General features: G+C 43.0%; 1 protein-coding gene across 1 annotated transcript; it reads left to right on the forward strand.

The window, feature by feature from the left end:
* The first annotated feature begins 11,286 nt into the window (after nt 1-11,286).
* On the forward strand, nt 11,287-25,957 carry tmem273 (transmembrane protein 273). Its single transcript, XM_007904575.2, has 5 exons — nt 11,287-11,408; nt 20,668-20,724; nt 21,584-21,694; nt 22,363-22,393; nt 24,587-25,957. Exons 1-5 carry the CDS (start codon nt 11,354-11,356, stop codon nt 24,636-24,638), a joined length of 306 nt encoding a protein of 101 aa, XP_007902766.1. The 5' UTR covers nt 11,287-11,353; the 3' UTR covers nt 24,639-25,957.
* Nucleotides 25,958-27,872: the final 1,915 nt, after the last annotated feature.

The following is a 27,872-nucleotide window of genomic DNA, read 5'->3' on the forward strand; positions in this document are numbered from 1 at the left end:
TGCACCTGAACAGGCAGATGGGACCTTGGTTTAATGTCTTATGTGAAGGGCAGCACCATCTGAAATTGCAGCATTCCCCCAGCACGGCTTTGCGATGTCAGCCTAGAAGACTGAGTTCAAAGTCCCGACATGGGCCTTCTGACTCAATGGCGAGAGTGCTACCAACTGAGCCAGGCTGACACCTTTAGGAAATGATGGAGAGAAAATCCAACTGGATCTCAATTTACTCTGTTTATGTAGCAACTAAAAGCGTCCAGCAATTCATAAATATAGTCTTCACTTTGAAGCCAGATATTCTCTTTTATGAAAATACCGTGCAGAAAACAGATGTCAAAGTTGAGAATGGAATTCAACAATTTTCCAAATTGTGAACACTCTGAAAAGGCTTTAAAATAGCACAAATCCTGTCCCTGGTTGGTTTTCTCCCCCATTATTGCCCAGACCTGTCTGGCTCACAGCAATAGATGCTTCGGCTGAATAATCAATCACAAACCATCCATTATTATTCTGAATGAAGGAACACAATTCCTTCCAGCAGGAGAGGTGTACCGAGTATTCATTGTTATTTCCCAAACTGTGCTTCGCAGGCAAAGAATGAGGAATGGGAAATCATCCTGCACAAATGAAGGAAGAACTTGCATTTTTATAAGCACCTCATGTCAAAAGCAATTTTTTTAATACCAGCACCAGCAAGTTCTCACAAAACACCCTGAGGTGAATGACTAATTTATCTGGAGTTTTGCTGGTCAGAATACTGAGAGTGATCACCTTCCCTTTTTCAACAGTGAAAAAATCCTTGTATTTGATACAGCACCTTATCACATTGTCAAGACGTCTCAAAGCGCTTCACATGATATACCGTAAGGTGTTAGGATCTTTAACGCCCATCTGAATAGGCAGATGGGACCTCAATTTAATGCTTTGTCTGAAGGTCGATACCTGCGACGATGTGGAACTTCCTTGCGATGTGGAGCTTGAAAGAAGACGTATCAGAGGGGACGTTATGGAAGTATATCAAATTTTAAAAGGGATTGAAAAGGTTAAACCCAGATCAATACTTTAGGATGTACCAAGAAAGGAGAACAAGGAGGAATTTTGGCTTTACTCAGAGGGTAATTAATGACTGGAACAGATTACCAGGAAGCGTGATTGAGGCTAGGATGCTGGGACTCATTTGAAAAGCAGCCTGTCTAAGCCCACTCTCTGGAACTCCATCTCAGAACCTCTCCGTCCCTTTGACCTCTTCATCCTCCACCGCTCGACCCCAACCCCCAGCTTGCGAGCAAACCCTGCACTGATCAGCGCCTTGGGACGTCCTCCCGACATGATAGACACTATATAAATGTAATTTGCTGTTGTGTTGTGGAGGGATGAGATTGGATGGGCCAAACGGTTTTCTTTATCCGAACGGATCTTGTGATTTTGAATCCACAACCTGCAGATCTGAGCCAAACCGACTCTGACAGTGAACAAGCCATTGTATTATGGGAAGGATGACAGGCAATTTGACACCAGATCTAACTTACACATCATAATCCAGAAGGTCTTTGGATCTATGCTCGGCATTCTAATGCCAGCAACATCAATCAATTCATTTAGCACCACTTGCTGACCGGAGTCCATCAATCACATTAATCAGTAAAAATAGGGGCTCCCATTATAAACACAACAAAAACATTGCTATTTTAAGTGATTGACACATAATCCCCACTGTCATTGTAATAAAAATAAAAGTGATGATTTTAATCCTTCCTTACCCCTGGTAAGAGCCTCTGATAACCTTGTACTGTTCCTTTGCTCCTTCGAGAGGAGGGAGCAATAATTTATCTGCTCACACCATGGGCACGATGGGTCGAATGGCCTTCTGTCCTTTAAAAGTGTTTTCTGAGATCACAAGATCAGTTCGGATGAAGAAGGCTCTTCTCAATCCTCCAGAATGTACACTCTCCCATCCTTCCATCACACCAATCAAGCTGTGTTTTAAATGAGTCCCTCAAATACTCTTCCTAGCAACCTTTTCCAGGCCTTAATTATCCACTAGATAAAGAAAAACTGCCTGGTGTCTGTCCTGAAATTGCCTTTTGCAACTCTAAACCTGTGTCCTCTTGCTCTACTGTCTTGGTAAATCCTAAAGTATTGATCTGTGTTTACTTTTTCAATCCCATTTAAAACTTTACGCACCGCTCTAAGATCACTTCTAAGATGTATTTTATCAAGACTAAAGAGCCTTAGACTAGGCTTGTCTGATTGTTCCTGTAGACAGGAAACAATATTTCTGAGATCATTTCCTGCTTGGTGCAGGAAAGGAATAAATGTCACCTCCCTTCTCCCAAGCTCGGAGTCGTGCTCCCTCACTGTCAAGTGCTCTGGGACGCTACCCTGCATGAGAGGCATTATATAAATGCAAGTTGTTGTTGACTGAAATCATGTCTCCCCAAGGTGCCAGGTCCTTCAGAGCCGTCATTGCAGGTGGGACTTCAGCCCTCATGGCATACGATATGTTTACAGCAGGTCAAAATAAGCACGGTAGTCAAAGGTACAAATAGCATTTAATCCAGAGTGAAACATTGTGGTTGAGAAATGCCTTGTAGATGACCTCAGAGTTGTGCTCTCATGGGGTTCCTTTGGGGAGAGGCACCTCACATTCTAAGGTATTTATTCTGCCATTAAAGTGCCCTTTACAACCTCATTTTCAGCCACTTAATAATGCTGACTATAAATAACTTTATTCTCTGTTGCATGCCCATGTCGCCCATAAAACACACAGCCACTACACTTTACAGTGTATCCTGTGAAGCGCTTTGAGATGTCTCAAAGACGTGATAAGGCACTGTATCAAATGCAAATATTATTATTATTATTATCGACTTTCAGATAAATAAAGTATTTTTAAAATGCATTAAATACTAGATTCATGAAAATAACAGCATTTGCACAGTTTATCAAATCTATGTTGATGCCAGCAAATCCACTCGAGGTGACTCCTCCAATCCCCTGTTCTTTCGACCATTCCCTTTTCTATTCCTCCTTTTTAAATATTTATCAAGTTCCCTTTTGATCGCTGTTATGGTTGTAACCCTAAAAAACTAGTTGGGGAAAAGCATTCTATGTTCCATTTGTCCTCTTCAAAGTTTCTTCCAACTATGGCCATTCGTTTAATCAATGCCCTCAGATTTCAAAATTTGAGAACGCTACCAAATTGGGGGGAGTAGTTAATACAGAGGAGGACTGCAACAAATTACAGCAAGACATTAATAAACTTGCTGAGTGGACATTTAAATGGCAAATGCATTTCAATGTAGAAAAGTGTGAGGTGATACAATTTGGTAGAAGAAATAAGGAAGTCACATATATCCTGTAAAATAAAAACCTAGAGGAGCAAAGGGACCAAGGGGTACACATACACAATTCACTAAAAGTAGCAACGCAGGTTAATAAGGCATAAAAAAAAGCAAATCAGGCATTGGGGTTCATTTCTAGAGGGATAGAAATGAAAAGCAGGGAAATTATGGTAAACTTCTATAGAACCTTAGAATGCTGTGTGCAGTTCTGGTCCCCACATTATAGAAAGGATGTAGACGCACAGAGGGTGCAAAGGAGATTCATACGGATAATCCCAGACCTGAGAGGTTATACCTATCAGAAAAGGCTGAACATGTTTGGATTCTTATCTTGAAAAGAGAAAGGTAAGGGGTGACCTGATAGAAGTCTTTAAAATGATAAAAGGTTTTGATAGGGTAGATATAGGGAAGATGTTTCCACTTGTGGGGGAGATCAAAACCAGGGGCCATCGATATAAAATAGTCACAAATAGATCAAATAGGGAAGTTAGAAGAAATTTCTTCACACAGAGAGTAGTGGGAATGTGGAACATGCTACCACAAGGAGTTGTTGAGGTAGTATTTAATGGAAAGCTAGATAGGTACATGAGGGAGAAAGGAATAGAAGGTTATGCTTGGAGGCTGTTGAGGAAAGGCAGGAGGAGGCTTATGTGGTGCATAAACACCTGCATAGACCAGTTATAATAATAATAATAATCCTTGCATTTGATATAGCGCTTTTCACGTCGGGAGGACGTCCCAAAGCGCTTCACAGAACACACTGTAAAGTGAATTGACTGTATATTTGTGGGCGAATGCGGCAGCCAATTGCGTACAGCAGTGTCCCACAAACAGTCGTAGATTGAAAATGACCAATTTATTATTGTTTTTGGTTTTGGAGTGATTATTATTAGGCTCTGTGTGGAGTAAGGAAACTTGCCCAAGGTTTCGCCCTGTGCCTGGAATTGAACTCAGGTCTCTCACTTGCAAAGCGAGTGCTCTAACCACTGAGCTACAGGACTCCACAAGTTGGGCCGAATGGCCTGTTTCTGTACTGTATATTCTATTGTATTCTAATGTAGATTCCTCCTCCTTTTCTCCCTGTTCCCAATCAGACACTCTAGTACAGTGCTGGAGGGTGTGCTGCACGGTGGGAGGTGCTGTCCTTCGGATGACATTTTAAACCAAAGTCCACCGCATCTGCCTGTTCAGGTGGAGGTCAAAGATCTATTCGAAAAGAGAAGGGAGTTTCTCCTGGTATCCTGTCCAACAATTCCCCAGATAAAAATTGGTCATTCACTTCATGCCTGGCTCAGATTGAGTGAAAAAGAAAGAGATCCAGGCAAGCGATGTCGTGAGCCAGCTTTAAAGCAATTCACAGGATTTTAATGTGAAGTGTAGTGACTACATTTGTAGGCAAATATAACCGCTGATTTGTAAAGAGCAATATCCCTAGATAACCCCAAATTAATGACCAATTAATGCCTGTTTGTGAGATATTGCTGCGTGCAAATTGGTTTCGGTTCACTCACAAAATGAACAGTTACTACACTTTACAGTACTTTGTGTGAAGCGCTTTGAGATGTCCTCCAGAAGTGAAAGTCTCTGTATCAAATGTAAGGATTATTATTATAAAATCTACACACTACAGTTCATGGGCCATGAATGGGTGGGGGTGGGGGGGGGGAAGTATAAGAGGGGAGGGAAAACAAGTCAGAACGACAACAATCTACTTTTACATTTCACCTACAAATACACAGTCACTCCACTTTACAATGAATCCTTGGAAGCACTTTGAGACGAGACGTCCTCCCAACCTGAAAGGCACTATATCAAATGCAAGAATTATCATTGATATTATTATTTTTATAATGCCTTTCAGATCAGGAAGACATCTGTAAACTCTTTGCACTAATGCATTCAGAGGTTACATTAAGAGGTGGGGGCAATCAAAATGTGGGGTTTGACAACTGGCGAGCAGTAACGATAGCTGCGTAAACATGTAGATCTGCATAAATAACAGCATAGAATGTGCTTCACTCCAACGAAGTTTCAAGACAGAATAATTATTTGATTAATCACTCCTCCGAAAAGGAAGTGCGGCCCAATACATTTTTTATCAGCGAAAATACATTGCAATACACAACAATTCTCTTGCCAAACAGCTAATTTTTCATGGTCCATAATAAATGGCAAGGAACGCAATACAACATTCATCTCGGCTTTGCCTACCTCCTTCGCTGGTCACCTCTCTAAGCCATTGAGTACTTCCGATTTGAGGCTGAGTGAGGTTCGACGCACTTGTTGCGAACCTGGGCTGAAATACAGAGTCCAGTTGTGATAGCTGCCTTGAGAAGCTTCCTCAGTCACAAGAGAGCTGTGAGTTTTCTCAGCCAGCTGCAGTTGCCTGGGATTTGTTAGTGTTCCAGCGATCCCATTATTACACTATGGGATCTGTGATCCAGACAGAGAGCTTGTGGTTACGTCAGTCCTGTGGGATTAGAGATAGGCAAAGGCAGTCGTAGCAGTTCAGGAAAACAATGGGGAGAAATTCCAACTGGGACTGGAATTGCTCCATTAAGCTAGAGTTTTAGACCACCCAGAATGTGTCAAATTCTTAAATGAGGTCTCAGTTTTCTAGCCCCTTTCCTGTAAGTCCTTTTTAAGAAAACAAAATGGCTTTAAAGTTAATGCTGCATTCAACAATGTACTATATTCTGGGTGCTAGAAGAAGCTATATTAATAGATTAAAGGCAGATGGGGGTGGAATTTCTCCCCAAGAGTCGTCAAAGGGTGGTGATCTGCCTACACTTTACATTCCCATGGGATTCTTCATTCAAAATCCTAGAGATTTCCAGTATCAAGTGGATCCTGAACTCAGTTAACACTGAATGTGAACTTGGATGAATTCAATGTGAATCTACTGGATTAACTGAAACCAATGCAAACCCAGTCAGCGTAAAAAAGTAACCCCTTCATGGCTTGGTCCTACATTGGTTTCATTACCAGTACAAAGATCCTGAGTCTAAAGGGGCCAATGGAACAACATTGCTCTACTCTAACACAGCTCTAATTGTGTTTGCACAGCTCGAAGCAAAGCTGTTTACATTAAACGTGGAGCAGTATTTATACTTCATGCTTCTCATTGCTTCAGTGAGAAGCTTCAAAGCGCTCCGAGACGCTGTCCCGCTTGAAGCGCCTATATAAATGCAAGTTGTTGTTGTTGTTGTTCAGTGTTGGGGTCTCTGAGAGCTAATGCAGACTTAATGGGCCAAATGGCCTCCTTCTGCACTGTTAATTTCAAGTATTCTAAATAACGAGGCTCCACTTTATGGCATGAAATTGTGCCCTTAAAAAGCACGTTGAACCTTGGTGATACAGTAAAACTCGCATAAGTCTTATCTGTATAAATTATATAATCGTCTAAGTTGTACATCAGCTCAAGTCCCATTGAATTTCCTGTTATTTATAAGCTTCACGTAACTCATACTTTGCATAAGTCGTGTAAATGTATGGTCTCGCAGCTGATACGATTTATGTGAGGTTTACTGCAATAGTAATTGTTGCATTTGATATACCACCACGTCTAAGTACTTTGCAGGGTTTGCTGTAAAGTGTAGTGACTGTGTATTTTGCGGCCGAACTTTTTCAGCAATGCAACGTCCTTTCAGAGCTACAAAGCCGCAGCAGCAGCAGGCTGCAGATTTCTCAGCATGCCCTGGCCCTGCCTGTGTGATGACATCCGATCTGCAACACCACGCATTGTACATCCCGTCACGCAGGTATGTGATGTGTATGTCAGCCCTCAGATTTAGAAGCTTGTCCCTCAAGATTCCCCATCTGTGAGACAACAGCTCTAGCAGAGATGGGTGCCGTAACTTTAAGAGCCAGATTTTCCAAGAGCTAAAATTAGATCTCTTGAAAGATTACTTACAGGCAATGCTGCTTTGGAGTTGGGGGGATTTGGCTCTGAGGTGCCCTTTAACGGGTCTGGTTTGATTGAGGTAATTTTTGTTTGGCGGAGGGGAACCTGGCTCAATTGTGTGAAAAAGAGAGAACGTTCCAGGCAAGTGATGTACAGTGTTGGAAGGATGCAAAGTACATCACCTTGGAACCAGCTCAGCCCTGAGAGACATAACTCCCCCTTGAACCCATCCCCTCCCCGAAGATAATTTTGTACAAGAAGATGCTTTGAAGGCCATTGAAAACCCCTATTTATGATATTTTGATGCCTGCGGTTTTATGTGTGTCATCAAGAATGATTTACCCCGTTGTCATTAAGACAATCACTAACGAGGTTACTCGCTGAAGGAAATGATTAAAGCGCAGAAGAAAACAGGCGTATCGGGCTTCAATCCACTGGATGACGCAGATCCAAGTCAAGTCTATGGCTGTAATGCAACCCAGCTTCAGGGACCAAGGATGGTGTTGTGGTCAAAATGTACTCACTGTAATGTGTACTGATATTACATTGCCACGGAGTAACCTTGGTGTTTCGATCTAGGTCTACAGAGGATGCTTCAGAAATAGCCCAACAACTTGACACTGGCAGAGGAACCGTAAAGTTTTGAACAACATTAAATTCTCTGAAACATCTCCGAGGCCATGCATTAAAAAAACATGGGGGGAGGCACAAGGGGAGAGATTTAATTTGGGATTTAGGAAGGGGGTCAAATTACTTTGTAAGAGTTGCAAACTGTTTTGCTCAAATCCTCTGATCCTTGCGATTTCAACAAAAATATGTCTCCAAAAGAAAGCTTCCCCACAATGGGTAAAGGCAAATTGTTTTTCTTGGCCAAGACACAGATTCAAGTCGCGAGAAATGTGCTGAATCAGCTGATCTGAGCTGGGAAGCAGTAGGAGCCACAGTCTGTCTTAAATGCAACACGTTCAGGGAAAGAAAGTCAGTCCCACTCTTTGTTACATCTAGTGAACTCTAGTGGAAAGCAGAGACTAAGGTCTGTCTTATCTATGATGCCCCACTCCCCATATTGCATACACTGCCTGAACATTAAGGTCAAGGCTCACACATTGAGCAATTTTCACCAGGGATGCCTGTGGACCTGGCCTCCGACAAGTTTTGAGGAGGGGAGAAAATGCCCGCAAAATACACAGTCAGTTCACTTTACAGTTTATTCTGTGAAGCACTTTTGAGATGTATCAATGACATGATAAGGTGCATGATACGCACTTTGAGATGTTTCAACAATGTGATAAGGCACTGGATCAAATGCAAGGATGAGAGTGTTGTTGGCACCTGGCATGCTCGGTACAAAGGCATGATAGGAAGTCTCAGAATCCAAGACAGAGGAGGTTGATGGTCGAATCTAGATGTTTTACCTGGACTGAAGCCATTTGCTATCCGCTGACACAAGCAGTGTGTCCATTGCTTATAGAATCTTACAGCACAGAAGGAGGCCATTCGGCCCATCATGCCTGTGCCGGCTCTTTGAAAGAGCTATCCAATTAATCCCACTACCCCATAGCCACGCAAATTTTTCCTTTTCAAATAAACATCCAACTCTGTTTTGTCAATACAGCAATTGCCTGTTGGGTGGTGGAATTGCTTTGTGGATAGCATTCCTAACTCTCTCTCTCTCTGTTTCCCCCTCAGGAAGTCCTATCCATTCACCATCATCATCTGTCTTTTTGCATCTACCCTCAGTCTAATGGAGTCGCTCTGGCAGATAAGGGGAGAAAGTTATGAAAAGCAAAGATATCCCATCAATTGGTTGCCGGCCACCTTTTCATTGTTGCATTTCTTAAACATCTTCCACAAAAAATACCTTCAAACTTTTTTTTGCCATTAATATGTTTCCCCACAATGTTTATTTATTGGCCTATTGTGAAACGTCCACGCAGAAATAAGTAAAGATAGGTGTCTGATTAAAGAGCTTGTTATATTTTTTAATGGTGACTAATAATCTATTCAAAGTGCAGGAGAGAAACACAGTCACGCATACATTCCAGGGTTATAAATAGCACATTCTCAAACTGAAATGAATTAATACCGATGTGCCTCACAAACAGAAGAAAGCACAGAACATAAATAAAAATTAAGCGCGGAGAGGACAAAAAAGAGTTTGAGGTTTGAGGATATAGAACAGGAAATGGACAGGATCTGTGCCAAAGGCAAGCCCATTTGCTCTTGGGAATATGGCTGCCAAAAGCACTAGCCCATTCCCTATCCCAAATTGGGATAGAATGGATCGGTGCTGCATCTGTATGTGTCAGCTCTCTTGCCTTCGAGACAGAAGGCTGTGGGTTCAAACTCGCACGTGAGGACTTTGAACTCCTATGGTCTAAGCCGTCACTCCAATCTGGTCGTTTCAGAGGTGCCGTCCTTCAGATGAGATGTTAAACTGAGGCCCCATTTGCCTGTTTAAGTGGACGCCAAAGTTCCCGCAGCATTATTCCCAGTGTCTTGGCCAACCATCCCTCAGCTAACATGGAGATTCTCTTCATGTCTGTTTGTGGCACCTTCTAACGAAAGGTCATCGACCTGAAACATTAACTAATTTTCCTCTCTCCATAGTTTTATGGTGCAGTTCTGCATCTGCACCTGACTCAAGGAGCTTTACTAAGGAACAACAGACACTTGGATACAATAGGGTTGATTAGTAGTCAAATTTAAACCAACCAACGTGTGTGTAATGTGTGTAAACACAGCTGGATTATACACCATGTGTAAACCCACGCGGGGAAGAAATTACAGGTGCTCTTAATTATACCATTAACACCAATTAAAAGAGGATTGTTGGCTAATTAAAATGTAATAAATCCTTTTGTTAAATGTTAATTAACTAAGGGTACATGTAATTCCCTTTTTTACATACAAGTTTGCACATACTGCATAATAACCCTTATTATCCTCCTTTAACAGTACAACAAAACCACAATTTGTTCTTCATAAAGTGGATTTGAAAGGACCAATCTACTGTCACTATTTCAAGGAAAGGGGGAGTCTCTCTCCTGATTACACTGGCTTATGTGACCTTATATCACAGACAAGATACACCAAATGAGAGCGTATAGCCTAGATTCACAAGCACGTTAGCAATGATAAGTGAATACAGCTCTCCAGAAAGATTGGACAGGTTGGAGCTTTTTTCTCTAGAGTTGAGATGTTTGAGGGGACCTAATAGAGGTGTTTAATATTAGGAAAGGATTCAAAAAGGTGGATATTATGAGGTGAGTCCAAAAACAAGTATAAGATAGCTACTATTAGATTTAATATATTTTTTGGTCATCCGGGTGTCTGACACATGCGGAAACCCATCCCAATGTTTAAGAGTATCCAAGTATTCCATTCATTGCACCTACACATGGAAATTCCAGAGATAAATTGTTGAAATTTACACTCTCTCCCTGGAGGGATGCATCCTGCTTACCTAATTCCAGAAAGTATTAGGCCCAGGTTGGCAAAAACTGCTGGAGTCTAACCAGCTAAAACCCCACAGCTTGCCGTTGATATCACTGTTTGGCAAGCTTTCCCACTGCTTGTCCAGCTAGGACCACACAACCTGTTAGGGCTTTGGTTTGCACGTTTATTAGTAGCTGAGTGGGAGGATTCCCTGCCTCCAGTGACTGGATTGCCCATCCTAGTCCTGTTGATGAGCCAGGCTGGGCTGGGCCGTGCTGTCATCATCAATGCCCTGGAATACTGCAGACCCGCCCGGCTCAGGAACCGGATAACCAAGACCGCCACAGAGGGCTGCCTCCATTCCAACAGTCCATTGCCAAACATGCCACCTTGGAGCTAGTTTAGCTCTAAGGAGACACCACGTACCTCTCACTGTCAAGGAGGATAAGGCACTGTATAAATTAGTAGCCATTGTTGGAACGAGCAGATCTTTAGCTTTGTGCACTCATTAAACTAGAATTACAGTGAAACGGGGGAACATTTTTGAGTGAGAAAGGAAGAGCTTTAATTACAGCAACGTCAGGAAGTGGTTGCTACTTCCTTACATGTATATTAACACACCCCACAAGTTGAACGCAAAGTGCAACTGTTAAAAAATTCGACAAAGAAAATGGTTCAGCCTTACAGCTGGTTTAAGGCTGCAGCTATCTTCATGCTGTCACTTGGTAAGTCCCAATCCATTAACTCCTAAGTCTGCATTGCGGGAATGCCACTTGTTCAATCCCCTAGTTGCTTTAACTGCTGCACTGCGTGTTCAAGCAAGTGTGCGAGTTTTGGCAAGTAAAACCTTCCCTTGAATCTACTTATGGGAAGTAGTTTCAAATTACAATATTCTGTATCAGATTTTTTTCCCCAAAAAACATTTCCTTACAAAGCAAAGGCACGATCATTTTCATTTCCTGATCCGCTGCTAAAATAATCTCATTGCTTGTTGAATGGTACATCATGGTTTAAACAAAATTCGGAATATGGGCTGCCATGGTCAGTGATGATTCGTTGTTGGGGCCGATATCGGCTGTCTCCATTGTAGGTAATAACCTGGCGCAGTTAGTAGCAATATTGCCAGCAGATTGTGAGTTCAAGCCCCACATCGGGACTTCAAGGAAACTCTGCATTGTAGGTGGTGCTGTCCTTTAGATTGAGATGTTAAACTGAGGTGCCTGTTCAGGTTGCATGTTAGAACAATATAATAATACTGTAATAATAATATGTTAAAGATCCTAGGCATTATTTGCAAAGAGAAAGAAGTTTCTTCTGGTTTCCCTCCAAATAAAACTGGTCATTCACTTCATGGCTATTTGTGGGACCTTGCTGTGGGTAAATTGACTGTCATGTTTGCTTACACAATATGCGGTCAATATACTTTACAGTAAACTTGAGAGGTGCTTTAATTTAGCACCCTTCTTTACGTGAAAGGCACTATATCAAATGCAAGGATTTCATTATTATTAAAAGGGTATGTGGGCGAATGGTGGGATTTAGGGAGGGAGGGAATTATAATACTCCTGGTATTTGTTTCCTGAGTCATTAAGATGTCTCAAAGCATTTCACATGATATACTGTAGTGAATTCATTGTGTATTTTGTGGGTGAATACAACAGAAAAATCTCACAGACAGTCATTTTTTTTTATTTGTGAGATAATTAGCCAGGAGTTTGGGAGAAACTCCCTTTTTTTTATATAGTGCCCTGGGATCTTTAACGTCCATCTTAACAGGCAGACAGGATCTAGATTTAACGTATCCTACAAAGACAGTACCTACGACAAACACTCCCGGCATTCCCAGAGTGTTGGCACAGAGAATATGGGTTGCAAGTCTCTGAATGGTGTTTGAACCGACAACGCTTAGATTAGATTGTATTGCTCATGGCCTGTGTCTGACTGTTACATTGTATGATTCAATGCCAGGGTCAAGAACATTTCCCTGAGTGAAACGTTAGTGGTTGAGCCACTGACGAGAATATTTATCTTAAGAGCAAACAGGTTGTGAAACGGAACCATAATGTGCATGACACAATGTGTGTGCCTGGGATTACATGCAATGAAATATCTGTGTTTCTTTGGCCAACATTTACTCTATTTTCTTAGCATTTCAGGGCGTCCGGAATTTGACAAATTCTCAAATCACAAGATCAGTTACGGTGAAGAAGGTCCTTCAGGCCATCTGATCTCACCTTTCCAAAATATCCACCCTACCCCAGTCCCATCACGATATGAAGCTATTTTTTAAATGAGTCCCTGTGTCCCGGCTTCAAAGCCACCATTCCTGATAACAACACATTTTAGACGTTAAACGCCCGTTCCCCCCCTCCAGTCACTAATTTCACTCTGGGTAAAGCAAAAGTTTCTTGTGTCTGACTGAAAGTTTAGTGACAAGCTCTACGTTTAGATGTCTATCTCTGTATCACCATAATCAGAATAGAAGTGAAACATTTAGTGGGAAGGAAAGCAGCTTATCGCACTAAAACATCTGAAAGTTCTTCACAGTATTAATAGGCAAGTATTTGCTGAAAAATTATGCGCGATCAGAGCCTCTACTCACTGACATCGCCCTGTCCTGTGGTACTGTTCCCCACCATTAAAAACGCTGTCATCACTTCTATCCTTAAAAAACCCTCCCTGGACCCATTTCTACTCCCAAACTAATGCCCCATCTCCAACCTCCCTTTCCTCTTCAACGTCCTGGAACGAGTTGTTGCTTCCCAGCTTGGCTCCTTCCTCTCCTGTCAATCCCTTCTCGATCCCCTCCAATCGGGTTTCCCTGCCGCCCACAGCACAGAAATAGCACTGATCAAAGTGACAAAGGACATTCTGCGACCAGGGCTCCCTCTGCCTCCTCGTCCTCCTTGACCACTCTGCTGCCTTCGACACCGTCGACCACTCTATCCTCATCCACTACCTCTTGTCTCACCTCAACCTTCACGGCTCTGTCGTTGACTGGTTTAGATCGAACCTTTCACACCGTCTGCACTTCATCTCCTCAAATGGCTTCTCCTCTAGCCCTCACACCATCTCGTGTGGGGTTCCTCAGGGCTCTGTCCTTGATCCCCTTCTCTTCAATATGCTCCCTCTTGGTGACACCATCTACAGACATGGGGTCAAATTCCACATGTATGCGGATGACACCCAACTCTACCTCTCTGGCTCCACCCTTGACTCCAGGCCCACTGCTGACAGAATGTCTGTCAGACATCAAGTCCTGGATGAGAGCTAACGTTCTTCAGTTGAACGTCAACAAGACCGAGGCTCTCCTGATTGGCTCCCGTCAGCACCTCCACACCTCACGCGCTGATAGCATCACCATCCATGGTTGCACACTCCACCTTGCTAAGTCAGTTCGGAACCTTGGGGTCTTGTTTGACCCTCAACTATCCTTCTAACCCACATCTGCGTCATGACCTGCTCTGCCTTCCCCCATCTCCGCAACGTCACCCGGCTCCGTCACTGTCTTACACCGCAGGCCGCTAAAACCCTCATACACGCTTTCATTACATCGAGACTTGACTATGCAAACTCATTGCTTGTCGTCCTCCCCAACTCATCCCTCCACAGGATGCAGATCATCCAGAACTCTGCAGTCCATGTCCTCTCCCACAGTAGGCTCCGTGACCCTATCACCCCCATCCTCGCCCGACTCCACTGGCTTCCCATCAAACAGAGGATACAGTTCAAGATCCTGGTCCTCATCTTTAAAGCCCTCCATGGCCTTACTCCCGCCTAACGCTGTGACCTCCTAACCCCCTACCATCCTGCTCGCTCCCTCTATTCAGTGGGCTCCGGTCTCACGTCCCCCGCCTCGCTCGCCTCACTATTGGCGGACACTCTTCTGCCACTCTGCCCCCATCCTCTGGAACTCCATCCTGCAGTCCCTCTACCTCGCCCCTTCCCTTGCCATCTTCAAGACCCACCTCTTCGACCATGCTTTCGATCTCCCTGCCCTCCACCCTCCCCGACCCCCAGCTCGGGTCTGAAACTGTCTGTCCAGTGTCTTGAGACGTCCTCCCGACGTGAAAGGCGCTATACAAATGTAATTTTGTTGTTGTTGTAAGGTGTCAGCTTGGTTCAGTTGGTAGTACTTTCACCTTAGAGTCAACGGCTTGTGGCTCAAGCCACACGTTGAGCTTACAGTCAAATCTGAGACTCCAATCGCACCCAAAGTGCTGGGGGAGCACCACATTGTCAGAGTTGTTAGTCTTCAAAAGAGAAACTGAGGACCCGTCTGCCTGTCTAGGTGAACGTTAAAGATCCCATGGCGCTATTCAAAAAGAGAAGGGAGTGTCCCCTGGTGAAGTGAATACAATATTCCATATATAATTGGTCATTCACTTCATGTTATTCGCCTATACAAATAACTGTTATTTACAGCCATTCCTTTGAAGAGCTTTGACATGTTCCAACAATGTGATGACACTGTATCAAGTCTTATTATCAGTTAGAGTAAAAACCTCAATGCAAGGTTCTAGCAGGTTTTGCTCTACATCACAGTTCATTTCAAAACCACTGAAGTAAATGATGTGTTATAAGCTGTCCAAAGAAAGAGTTTCTAGTTGTTTTGATGCAATCTGTCAGATAGATCTCTGTCGCACTGTTTTTTGTTCTGCGAAAACAAGTTCCTTTGCTGAATATTACTGGATCTTCATAGAACATTTTCAAAATCATTAACAGGAAATTACATTTATAGAGCCCCTCTCATGTTGGGAGGATGTTTGACTAAGGAGCCGTAGCTGGGGAGTGGGTGGTGGGGGAGGGGTGGAGGTGACCCAAAGTGCAGGAGAAAGGTAAGTCTCAAGGCAGGCTTTAAAGATGGGGAGGGAGGGGGTGAGACAGAGGTACTCTAGAATGCAGCTCCAGAGAGTGGGGGTCAGAATGGCTTAAAGCTTGCCTACTAATGGTAGGGCTGATCAGATGGGGGATGTGGAAGCCAATTTGCAGACAGCAATGACCCACAAACAGCCATGAAATTAATGGTTAATTTTATCTGGGGGGGCGGGGATTGTTGGCTAGGAGACCGGGAGGAACTCCCATCCCTTTTTGAACAGTGCCATGCGATCAAGGCAGACTGGGCCGCATCTGAATGACAGCACCTCTGTCAATGCACACTCACCCCACTGCACTAGAGTATCAACTTAGACTATGCGAGCTCAAAGACCCAACATATGGATTTTCTCTTGTAAAACAACACAAGGAGTGTGTGTGTGTGGGGGCGGAACGGGTGTTTAACGTCTAAAATGTGTTGTTCTCTAATATATTTCCTATGATTAGGAGGGAAAGAAACCTGAGTTAGGGCTCAGTGCACTCTAACTGAATACTGCTGTAACACTGACTTGTCTGCATGACACAATGAATAAATTCCTTTGAGATTTGATTGCTTGACTAGCTGATAGTGTGGTGTGTTATCATGAATAGCTGGAAGTTTGTGAGGTTAAACATTTTCTTTTTTTTATGCTGTGCCAAATGTTGTGCATCTTGATTGCTTTCATAAGAGTTCTATATGCCAGGGGTGGAGGGGGATGAGCATCATGGCCTTACTGAGACAAGCTTGCTTGCAATCTTGCAAACCATTAAAGTACAAGCTATCCTGCGGGTTCACCGAGTTTATTCAATGGGTTGCTGAGCTCAATCGCCCTGAGAGGTCCCCAGTTTGATCTGTACTGAGTCGGCCTGTGCAGCATTGCGAGTGGATGTAGGAGCAGCACAACAAATAGACTTGGTACCCCCTGGGTTTGGGAAAGGAAATCAGGCAGCATTCCTACTCCAGAGATCACTGGGATTTTATAATGTTATCCCACATACAGACTTCTGCCTCTTTTGAAGTCAAAAGCTTTCCACGGTCTTGCTTTTCCTTACCTCTGCGATCTATTAAAACGTCACCATCCTGTCTGCTCACTCTGCTCGGAAGGCACTGGCCTGCTCTATGTCTCCCGCCCTGCCCACTCCATCAATGGCAGACGAGCCTTCAGTATTTCTGACTCTACTCTCTGGAACTTTAATCCGGAGTACCTTCATCTCGCCCCATCCCGCGCCTCGCTCCTTCAAGGTCCATCTCAAGACCTTCCTCTTTGACCGTGCCTTTGGTCACCCTCCCAACTCCATCCCCATTGTCCTCCACCCCTCTTGATTTCAACCCTTAGCTTGGGTGCAAATCCTTCACTGTCTAGTGCTTTGGGACGTCCTCTCAACTTGAAAAGCACAATATAAATGCAATTTGTTGTTGTTGTCATCTCCACAGCCACAAATGTAAGGTACATTCATGGTGGGCAGTGCAGACAGGAAATAAGTCTTGACCTGGGATTTCAACCCACAACTGTCTGACTCAGAGATGCCAGTTTGATATACAATGGCATGCACTTACTAATATGTGGGGCAATTGCCAGGACATTATATGACAGGGATTTTTTTGCCTTATCATTGGGTTCTCAGATACACTCTGATATCTGTCAGATGGATTAATCCAACATGCAAAGCAGCCTGGAGGGAAAGATTCCCCCCACTCCTTAACCCTTCAAATTGTTTTTTTCTCTCTTCTTAAAGCCCCTCCTCTCCACGAAGCCTCGGCTTCCTTTTAACAAGGGGATAGTGCCACAGGCATAGGTTCCCCACCAGGAACTCAGTCAAGTGGTCTTTATTCCTCTCTGAAGCTCTGGGCTGAGTATTCACAGGAGGCATTGCGGCCGAGTCTGTTCCCTGTCCTTGCCTGAAGCCCACACGAGGAGACTATGTGCACAATTATTCCCCCTAAACGCTCACTTCAAAAGATCGCAAGATTAATTCGGATGCGGAAGTTGCTTCGGCCCATCAGATCTCATCCCATCGAGAACACCCACCCTACTGACCTCCCATCATAGCACTGAGCTGCTTCTATTGCACAAGAGTGAGGGTAAATCAAGCCCTACATGTGTTGCAGATAATTTTTTGTCAAATGCCACAGGTCACCTGTTGTATAACAACAACAACTTGCAGACATGCAGGGTAGCATCTCAGAGCTCTTACCAGTGGCGGAGCATGACTCATTTTACAATAACACATTTTACAGGAATACTTTGGCAGCGTGATCAACGAACAAATGTTCGTAGGAGTCAGTTTGTATAAACTGGAATCTCAGGCTTCACAGTCAAATGAGTTTGCCAAATAGCATCGCTCCACTGAGCTGCTAACTTTGAGCACACAACATCAGATTTCTGGTTTCACACTTTCCATCTGGAATCGTGAAAAGCAGTGCCAGGCAACGTTAATAATAATAATCATGTAATTGCTCCAGGCTGTCATCATTGCAGTCGTTCTGTCCAGAACATTTGCAGAACTTTCAGCAACAATGATCAAATCAATCATAGAATTATAGAATGTTTATTGGACAGAGGAAGGTCAGTTGGCCCACTGTGTCCATGCTGGTGCTTGCTCCTCCCTCTGAAGTGATCTACTCCAATCCTATTCCCTTGCTTAATCCTCATTGTGACTGTCCTGGAGGATTGTTGGTCAGGACACCAGTTGAAACTCCCTTCTCTTTTTGAACAGATATCTTTAATATCCACTGACCAGGCTGTGTTGCCTCCCAGAAAGATCACAAGGCGTGGCTAGTACTGCTAGCCACGTATCACTTGTCGAATGTCAAATGACCAATTAGTGATTATCCTCTTTGGGGAGCTGGACCAGCTCCAAGGTGACGTGTGGCCACGGAATGTCAGAATCGAGCCAGCCCTCTCTGGCATTCTCGATAGTCCACTTCTTGAGCCAGGAGGGTCTGCAGTATTCCAGGGCACTGCTGATGACAGCACAGCCACCCTGGCTCAACAACAGGTCTTGGAAAGTCACCGTGGGCAGGAAATCATACCAGTCAGCTTCCATTAACCCTGCAAGCCAAAGCCCTAACTGGTAACTTGGTCCAAGCTGAACAAACAGAAGGAAATCTTGCCAGAAAGTACTTTCAATGGCAAGCTATGCGGTTTTAGCTAGTTAGGCTCCAGCAGTACCCCAATACACACGCTTGGGTCCCCAAGCCTTGAATCTTGCCAACCTGGGCCTAATACTTTTTGGAATTATCCTTCCAGTGAGAGAGTATGCATTCTTTCCAATAAATATCTTAGGCGTTTCCACATGTAGGTGGGATGCTATATAAATGCAAGGATTATTATTATTATGGAATTCTCAGTTTGATTTGGATACTCTTAAGCATGGCGATGAGTTTCTGCATGTGTCAGACACCCGGCTGACCAAAAAAAAACTCAGTTTAGTGGTTCATCCGAAGGACAGTACTTCAGAAAATGCAGCATTCCCTCAGCATTGCACAACTCGGAGTGGCAACCCAGAATCTGACACGACGACGACAATCACTTGCACTTATATAGCGTCCTCCACGCAGGGTAGCATCTCAGAGGGCTTAACAGTGGCAGAGCCTGACTCTGAGCTGGTGGGAGGCGGGAGGTGGCCATAAGCACGGTCGAAGAGGAAAGTTTTCAGGCGGGACTTGAAAGAGTGGAGAGAGGGGGCAAAGTGGAGGGATTGAGGGAGAGTATTCCAGAGTTTTGGGGCATAGTGACTGAAAGCACGCCTCCGATGGTGGGGAGGAAGGGTGCGAGGGACAAGCAGGGGGCCGGTGCCAATCAAGCGGAGGCGCTGGGTGGTGGATTGGGGAGTGAGTAGGTTGGAGAGGTAGGGGGGTACCAGAGAGTGAAGGGATTTGAACACAAGCGTGAGGATCTTGAAGTGACCTTAAAGTTCTGACAATAACCTACAACATTCTGACTCTAAGTGCAAGTGACACACCGGTTCTACCAACTGAGCCAGGCTGATACCTGTTACAGAGTTTGCCACAATTGTTTGTGGGAACTTTCATTCCCCAGTGCCAAGCTTGAGAAAGTAACCTTGAGTTGAAGTGTTTCTGAGGGGTGAGGGGAATGCATTTCACTCATAATTATAGACATTACTCTGCATTTAGAGGCATTTTAGGTTGTACAGAGCTAGAAACTGTGAAAATAAATACACTAGGGCCTGACTTGCTTTTTTTTTCATATGACCTAAACAAATTTCATGATTTGAACAATTTAATTACAGCAATTAGGGCCAAATTGGGCATTGCTCAGGATCGCCCTTTCCCAATCCCGCTTGTTTCAATCATCAATGAGATGGGACTGTGTAGGTATTGAAGAGAAATGAGACGTCTGCACTATATTTGGCAGTACCTATCCACCAGTCATTTAGTAGCCTGCACTCCCTGGAGATGTTGTATACTGTTGTATGCTGTAATGAGGGAATATAATGCTCAGTGCCGCTCCCTGTGAAATTAGATGTTAGCAGCAGGAGGTATGAAAGGTTGCCAAGTGCCTGATTCAGTGCTTGCACATCTCACACTGTTATCAGATGACAGGATTGTCGGGGTAAAAACTCCACCTGGGCCCACATTCTCCCATTACGCAGCATTTTGGAACATTCCAGAAATTTAGCAAATTTTCTGAAACCACAACAAACCAACTCTAAAGGTAAAAATCATTTCAACAATTTGCCAAGTTTCAGGCCAGTCTGAATATCTAAGAAAACAGAGTAAATGTGGAGACAGGTGGAACTTCTCAAGAATAAGAATAATAATTGTCGCATTTGGTAAAGCCCTTTCATGTAGGAAAGACATTCACAGCAAACACAACAGTTAATTTAGCTCGTAGATCTGATTTTCATCTGGGGGAAACGGAAAGAAATTTCCTTCGCTTTTTGAATGGCGTCACAGGATCTATAACATCCACCTGAACAGTCAGACAAGGCCTAGAGTTGTAGAGACCAGTAACAAGGGTGACGTTTGTGACATTTCTTAACAGACTGTAATCCCATGCTGATTAACACATGAAATCTATTATGAAATGCCACAAACTTTACCCCAATAATCACTGGTCTGACTAGCAAGTTGTATCCACTGATGTTGTTTGTTTTGTGTTGCAGACTATTTGACAGCCCAAGCATCAGCTGGAGATGCTACTGAGAAAAGTGATGAAATTGGTAACTAACTATTCTTGGCTAAAACAACTTAAAGATCTATCCTCTGCATCTGTCTTGACTGATATTTACACAATACACATACATCAACATTATGCCCACTGGAATTAAGAATTAAGAATTGATGCATCAGTATCACAAGACTGGTTCAGATGTAGACCCTTTGACCCATCTGATCTCCTCCAACCAGAACATCCACCCAATTGTTCTCCCATCGCAGCATCAAGCTGTTTTTCAAACGAGTCCAGTGTACTGATCTCAACCACCTTATATGGTTAAACCCATCCCAGTCACTGAATACACTCTATGTCATGTCATACTTCCTGATGTTTGTCCTGAACGTGCCCTGAAATGATGCCCTCTCACATTGCTGCTTTGGCATATTTAAGAGTACTGTTGTGAGTTTAGTTTCTGAATCCCATTTAGAATCTCATACATCCCTACAAGGTCCTCCCTGTGATGATGCCTCTATTCAAGACTCCTGTATGCCTAATTGTCCCTCATAGCTCATCCCTCTAACTCGGGATAATCCTCTTTGCTCTGCTCTACATTCGCATGCAGGTTGCAATGTAGTTGACCGCAAGTTTGGTTTGTGATTTGGCTTTATGAAACGTTTCTTGCCAGACAAGTAGAGGTGATGAGGTACCCCATGGCTTGATATTTCCAAAATGGCTAGATGGTAGGGTTGATGTTTGGAAGGAGTACTGTGACAAATCTGACCGAATTCCTATAGGAGGGCCTTCAACCCCTCCAAATTTGTGAGGACATCTCAAAGAGGTTTACAGTATAGACTGTAAAGTGTAGTGACTGTGGTGATGTCCTCTTTGGGGTTCATTGTCTGTACTCATCTGTTCTTTTCTAGACGTCAAGTACGCTTTACTGGGAGCTGGTATTGGATTATTTCTGGTCATCTCGTTTGTTTTAATAAAGGTTTACATGATTAAAAAGCACATTTTTGAAAATGAATTTTCAGGTAAGGTTTTTTTGAGAGAGTAAATCTTTCATTGATATATATATTTCTGTGCTGTACATTCTATATAGATCTATGGAACGTCGGGTTGGTAAGGAGATCAATTTAATCTCACCGCCTGCCTTATCCCCATACCCCTTGTATTAGTACGAGACAAGCGAGATTCAACCTTCTATTCTTCCAAGCTAACCCTCGAACACTGTCCTCCCCATCACAGCAAAATGTTTTTTAAATGCCACCCTTCGATAACTGGTCACTCCAGTCGTTATTTACCCTCTGAGTAAAGAAATACAATGGCGAGTGCCCTGAAATTACCCTTTGCAACTCTAAACCCGCATCGTCTTGTTTTGCTGTCTCAGTGTACTGTTCGGAGTACACTTTCACAATCCCGTTTATCTTACATGCCCCTATACAGACCAGGTGTAATTTAAAAGTAAAAGGTACGATGTGCCATAAACCTGCAATTGTTTTTCGCTCAAAGCGTGGGTGCATGTTTCACTTCACCTATAATGTAAGTAGCAAACAGGAAGCGTTCAGACTTATTTCCTGTTTTATTAAGATGTGCTATCAGAAATAACCTGTCTTTGATCAGTACAGATCACAGCACGATTAATTTGAATTGCTAGAATTTAATGCTGACAACTTCTTTTGTTTCATTATTTTCGTTTTAGATCCTCCATCCAGGCAAAGCAATACATTAAGGTAATACTGTAGGTGACAATTTTCTCAGACAGAATAATACGCTTGTCAGTAGGAAGGTATCAATCCTTCTCAAACTGTTGATTGTAAACGTCATCTGTTGACTAGTGTTCATTAACAGGAGGGAGTTTCTCCCGGCGTCCTGGTCGAAAATCCTCCAGATTAATGGTTCATTCACTTTATGGCTATCTGTGTGAGTTTGCTGTGCGCAAACTGGCTGCCGTGTTTGTCTACAAAAACAGTCATTACTTTTGACAGCAGGTAAAAGGAGTAGTGGGCAGCCTACACAAGACAACACCAGACTTCCTTATTGGAGCATCAAATTGCAAGGTCAGACGTCCAGTTAGGGATTGCACTAATCTATTCAAAGACAAATGCCCTCATGAAAAATAAAAATAATCCTTGCATGCGGATTATTTTGTAGTCAAACCACTTTACAGTATATCCTGTGAAGCACTTTGAGACGTCTCGACAATGTGATAAGGATCTATATCAAATGCTAGGATTATTATTACTATTATTATTATTCAGCTTCATGGTAATTACCTGATGATATTTTCAGTTGAAAGTTGTCCAAAGGCTTTGCTTCAGTTTCTCTGAGCTCACTTCTGTATTTGCTCAATGCAATCGCAAAATAAATTGCAATGAGTTCTGCTGAAGGCATGAAAACAACAGTTTAGGTGAGTTTAAAGCTCAAAGTGTGCTTCTTTAGAAAAGGACAGATAAATTTATCTTTAAACTGAAGATAACTTTAAAATGCCTTTGCTAAAAAAAACACTTAATACTTGAATACATAAGTATATAGTGACTTTTAAAAAAAATTAGGTAACAATTTTACACTATATTTGTGTAATGGTCTGATCTAATCTCATATTGCTCTAGTTATTAACTGATCAAAAAAAATCTTATCATTCGCCCACAAAATACAGTCAATTCACTTCACAGAATATCCTGTGAACCGCTTTGAAATGTCTCGACAACGTGATAAGGCACTTTTCCAAATGCAAGGATTGTTACTTGTAATAATATTAATAATTCTTGCATTTCATATTTGCACCTTATCATGCCGTTGAAAATTGTCAAAGCCAATTTGCAAACCGGAATGACCCACAGACAGCCACAAAGTGAAGCTCCTATCTCTTTCTCTAAGGTTGACCTCAATAGGCACGCTTGTTTATCATCTGGAAACTGCCATTCTAATCATTGTGGCATCCCATTGAAATCTGGGGTTTTCCATTATACAGAAGGAGCTAAAAGATAGCTGTTTAATGATTACAGTGTGAAAGTCCCCAGAGAATAGGAGTAGGCTATTTGCCTTGCCTCTTGAACTGAGACTGCTATGCGGGCAGCCCTAAAGATAGGGAATTACATCCTAAAGTAAACTATACTGTACAAACAAACAAAAAAACAAAATTACATTTGTATAGCGACTTTCATGTTGGGAGGACGTCCCACTCCTGTCCTGCTGCTATCTTGGGAAACGTATCAGTTATTAAAAAATAAATAAAAATTATGATAATTTGATCACTCAATCCATGACCGTTTGTGGGACACTGCTGTGTGCAATCGGCTGCCGAATTTCGCCCACAAAATTCAATCAATCCACTTTACAGTTTATTCTGTGGAGCACTTTGAAACGACACGATAAAACCAGAAGGAATTGCAATTCGAGTTCTGTGAGGTTCACTAACTGGAAGCCAAAGCCGAAATTGATATAACAACAAGTCACACTTATAGAATGCCTCCAAGCTCTTCACAAAGTGAGATTCATTAGAAATCAGTCCCTAACGTGATATTACAAGTCTATAAAATGGACAATGCGGGACTTGAACCCACAACCTCTGACTGAAAGGTGAGCATGCCGCCAACTGAGCCAGACTGACACACAAAAGCTCTTGTAACTGAAACATCAGTAGTAAATCTGTGTCTGTCTCTAGAGTAGCCAGCGCCTTGGGACGTCCTCCCAACGTGAAAGGCGCTCTATAAATGGAATCTTGTTGTTGTTGTTGTTGTTGTGGGTAAGTGTAAACTCAATGTAAAATCCGAGCATTGTCTGTATGAACCAAGGCTTTTTACATATTGCACAGTACAAACCTTCTGCTGAGGTACCAAGTAGGTTTTTTGTTTTCCTTTTCTGCTCAAAAGGAAACAAAAGGGTGTATTTGCCATATTGATTTGCNTTTTTTTAAACTTCAGAGAATGGATGAGAGAAGACAGAAAAAGATCGGAGCTCAGTTTCAGGAAGTAGCTGTGCCTCATTGGGACAATCTCGCCTTGTTTTTGTTCAATTGGAGACAACGCCCCTCAAAAACAGTTATTATCTGGGTATATGTTCAAATATAGGACCAGCAGACTTCCTTATGTGTGTAACTATGTGATAGTTTTACATTTAAAATAGTTTTCTACTGACTGTTATACTACCACTTTTGGGTATCACTTTACATAAGAGGAGTTGCTGTCAAACTGCACACCATTGAAAGTTCCCATCAAGGGCTTTCTGTCACTTGTTCTGAACGTTGTAAAGGAGAACCAGAGAAATGGGTGGAATCAAATCTGTTGGGACACGGCATCTCTGAAATAATCTTCAGAGTTTTTATGCTTTTTGTGTTGAAATTCTCGTTCACATACTTCATGTGAATAATTCGCAGAATCATAGAAATTTAAAGCATAGGTCTGCACCGGCTCTCGGCAAGCTTATTTTCAATCTCATAGCCCTGCCCTAACCCCCCCAAATCTCTTCAAGCCTCTACCCTTCACATACCCGTCTACTTCCCTCTTGAAACTCACAATCGACTTCGCCTCTGCTACGTTATTTGTCAAGGCATTCCACGTCCGAACAACTCTCTGTGTGAAAATATTCTCCTGTTGTGGCTATTTTACATCAATATAATCACACGCTCTTGCTGTCCAGCATTCATAAACAATAGGTTATGGGCTTCCTGCTTTTTTTACAAAGAGCCGTAAAACCATTGAAATGATAGTAAAGGAGAAGCACTGTCTGGATGAACCGAGGCTCTTTGTGTGTTGCACAGCACAAACCAACCACTCTCCCCAATTCTTCTGCTGAGGTTGTAAGTATCACTGAGCCCACGCTAGTGCATGCTCATCCACTGAAGGTATCTACTCAAATCTCAAATCCTGCTCTCCCATTACCCCCCATCATCCCATACTCTTTTTTTCCCTGGCACCTCTTTACCCTTCCGATCATCTCCTATCTCACTCCTCTGCTCGCCCCTTCCCTAACATTACAGAAACTACTTTCAAATTCCTGCACCACAAGACACCTGGAAAGGTCCTGGCTCCAAGCTGTCATAGATTGTCATAGATAGTCCTAAATCCTGTTCAAATAACACCGATCCTTGACACAGACGCACACCTTACTACTTCTCCCTGACCCAAATGACCTTAAAACCTGGACCTTCTGGATACTGTATTCATATCAATATATGCATTTGTCAGTATGAAACCTGCATTGTATTTTGATCCAGGATCACATGTAAACTTTCCTGATTTCAATGAAAAAATTGCAGTTGTCTACATTTACTATCTATGTATTAAAATAATAATAATCCTTACATTTCATTGAGCGTCATTCATGTCTAGAGGACATCTGCAAACACTTCTCAACATCTACTCCGAATTATCACAGTCGCTGAACCAATGAGTTTGGAGGAACAAGTCCACTCAGACCAGAAGTTCACAGGTTCAAAGCCCCGGATGAAATTCGCTGATGTTAATCATGGCTCAAAGAATCAGAGTGCTATATATTTGAGTCCTGTGTCTGAGACAGGAAGGAAGAAATCTGCCTGAATCATGCATGATTTGTGCAACTTGTTCTGGTCTCGATGTTATGAATTTGTACAGCAGGCAGTTTCAGCTGAGTTCAAGTAATTAGCTAATTAACAATATCTAATAAAAATCAAATTAGATATTTACTTTATCTAATTTGGTAAAGGGATGATGTTCTCCTACTAACAGCTATCACAGACCCAAAGGGTCGAATGGTCTCTGTGCTGTAAGTTCCAATGATTAACTATCTTTCTGGTGTAATGAGTAGCCGTTGTAAGGGTTAAGATTGGAGTATAAATTGGCAGAGAATTGCAGAGAGCTCACTGGCTCTGGGAGGAACATGGCAAAGATTAAGAAGAGAACTGGGCGGGTATTTAAGAAGAGAGCAGTTCAGAGGTGTATATTGCCTTTTGAACATGATTTTCCTCGTCTGTTCAGTAGCTCAGGAAGTGGGATGTGTCTCCCACTTGGGATGTGTGCCCACTGTTTGCATTGCGCTCATAGGCTGGGCCCCTGGACGTAATTCTCCACAACGACTTGCAGCTACCTACTTGCAAAAGTCGGGAGCTCAGGATTGAAAAGTTGGCTTGCTCTCCGCACACACATTACATTGGCATGTTTTGTGTTTTGTTGAAATATGGTTGTTAAAATAAAACCCGTCTGTTAAAATAAGCGTTCTGCTCAGTTGCTGGCAGTCTGGTTGAACATTCCTAAGCCACTGTTTGGCAATTTTTTTTCCTTTTCCTTGCATTTCATATAGCGCCTTATCATGTTGTCAAGAGGTCTCAAAGCGTTTCACAGGATAAACAGTAAAGCACTCCTGAATATTTTTTTGTGGGTGAACATGGCAGCCAATTTGTGCACAGCAATGTTCTACAAACAAACTTGGTGGGTGGGGGGGGAACAGTGTGGGTGGGGAGGAAAACCATTGCATGATATTATCACTGGTGATAATCATCACATTGGCACTGAAAAAAACAGGTATCAAAAGCTTTGAGAGGTCGGAAGATACACCCCTTGGCTGGTTACGGCTCATGAACTGCTTTCAACTACATGTTTGGTTGACGTGTTTGTCTCCAACAGTAATCGCGGGGCCCTTCTTTCCTTCCCACATAAACAGGGATGGCCAATTAGCCTGGTGACTATTCAACTGGATAAGATGTTCTTAACCCATTGCTTCACCTTTTCTCCAACCATCCTTCTCCCCCTCCCAATAAGATTACTCCCAAAAGGTGACCTGGACAAAACAAACAAATGTACATCTACATGGGAAGCACACATAAAATACGTAGCAGGGGACGGGTGGAAGGGGTGGGGGGTGGTGGATTGCTGGCCAGGACACTGGGAGAAATCCCCTTCTCTTTTCAAATAGAGCTATAAAGGATATGTAATATCCACTTGAACACCCAGACAGGGCCTTGGTTTAATGTCTAATTTGAAGTCCAGCAAAGCAGTACATCCTCAGGTCTGTATTGGAGTGTCAGCTGCATGAGTTCAAAGCCCTGACTTGAACCCACGACCTTCTGTCTTGAAGGCGAGAGTGCAACTGACTGAGCCAGGCTGACACCTAGAAGGCTAAGTCTCTCTTTTTGTGTCTGATGGTTCGATGAGCAGCTTTCCAGGTAATGGGTTGGCCTAACTCACTGCAATCAGAAGCTGCACGAGGGATCCATTGCAAAATCCATCTCCGCAC

Source organism: Callorhinchus milii, unplaced genomic scaffold (assembly GCF_018977255.1).
Source record: "Callorhinchus milii isolate IMCB2004 unplaced genomic scaffold, IMCB_Cmil_1.0 Scaffold7, whole genome shotgun sequence".
Lineage (NCBI taxonomy): Eukaryota > Metazoa > Chordata > Chondrichthyes > Chimaeriformes > Callorhinchidae > Callorhinchus > Callorhinchus milii.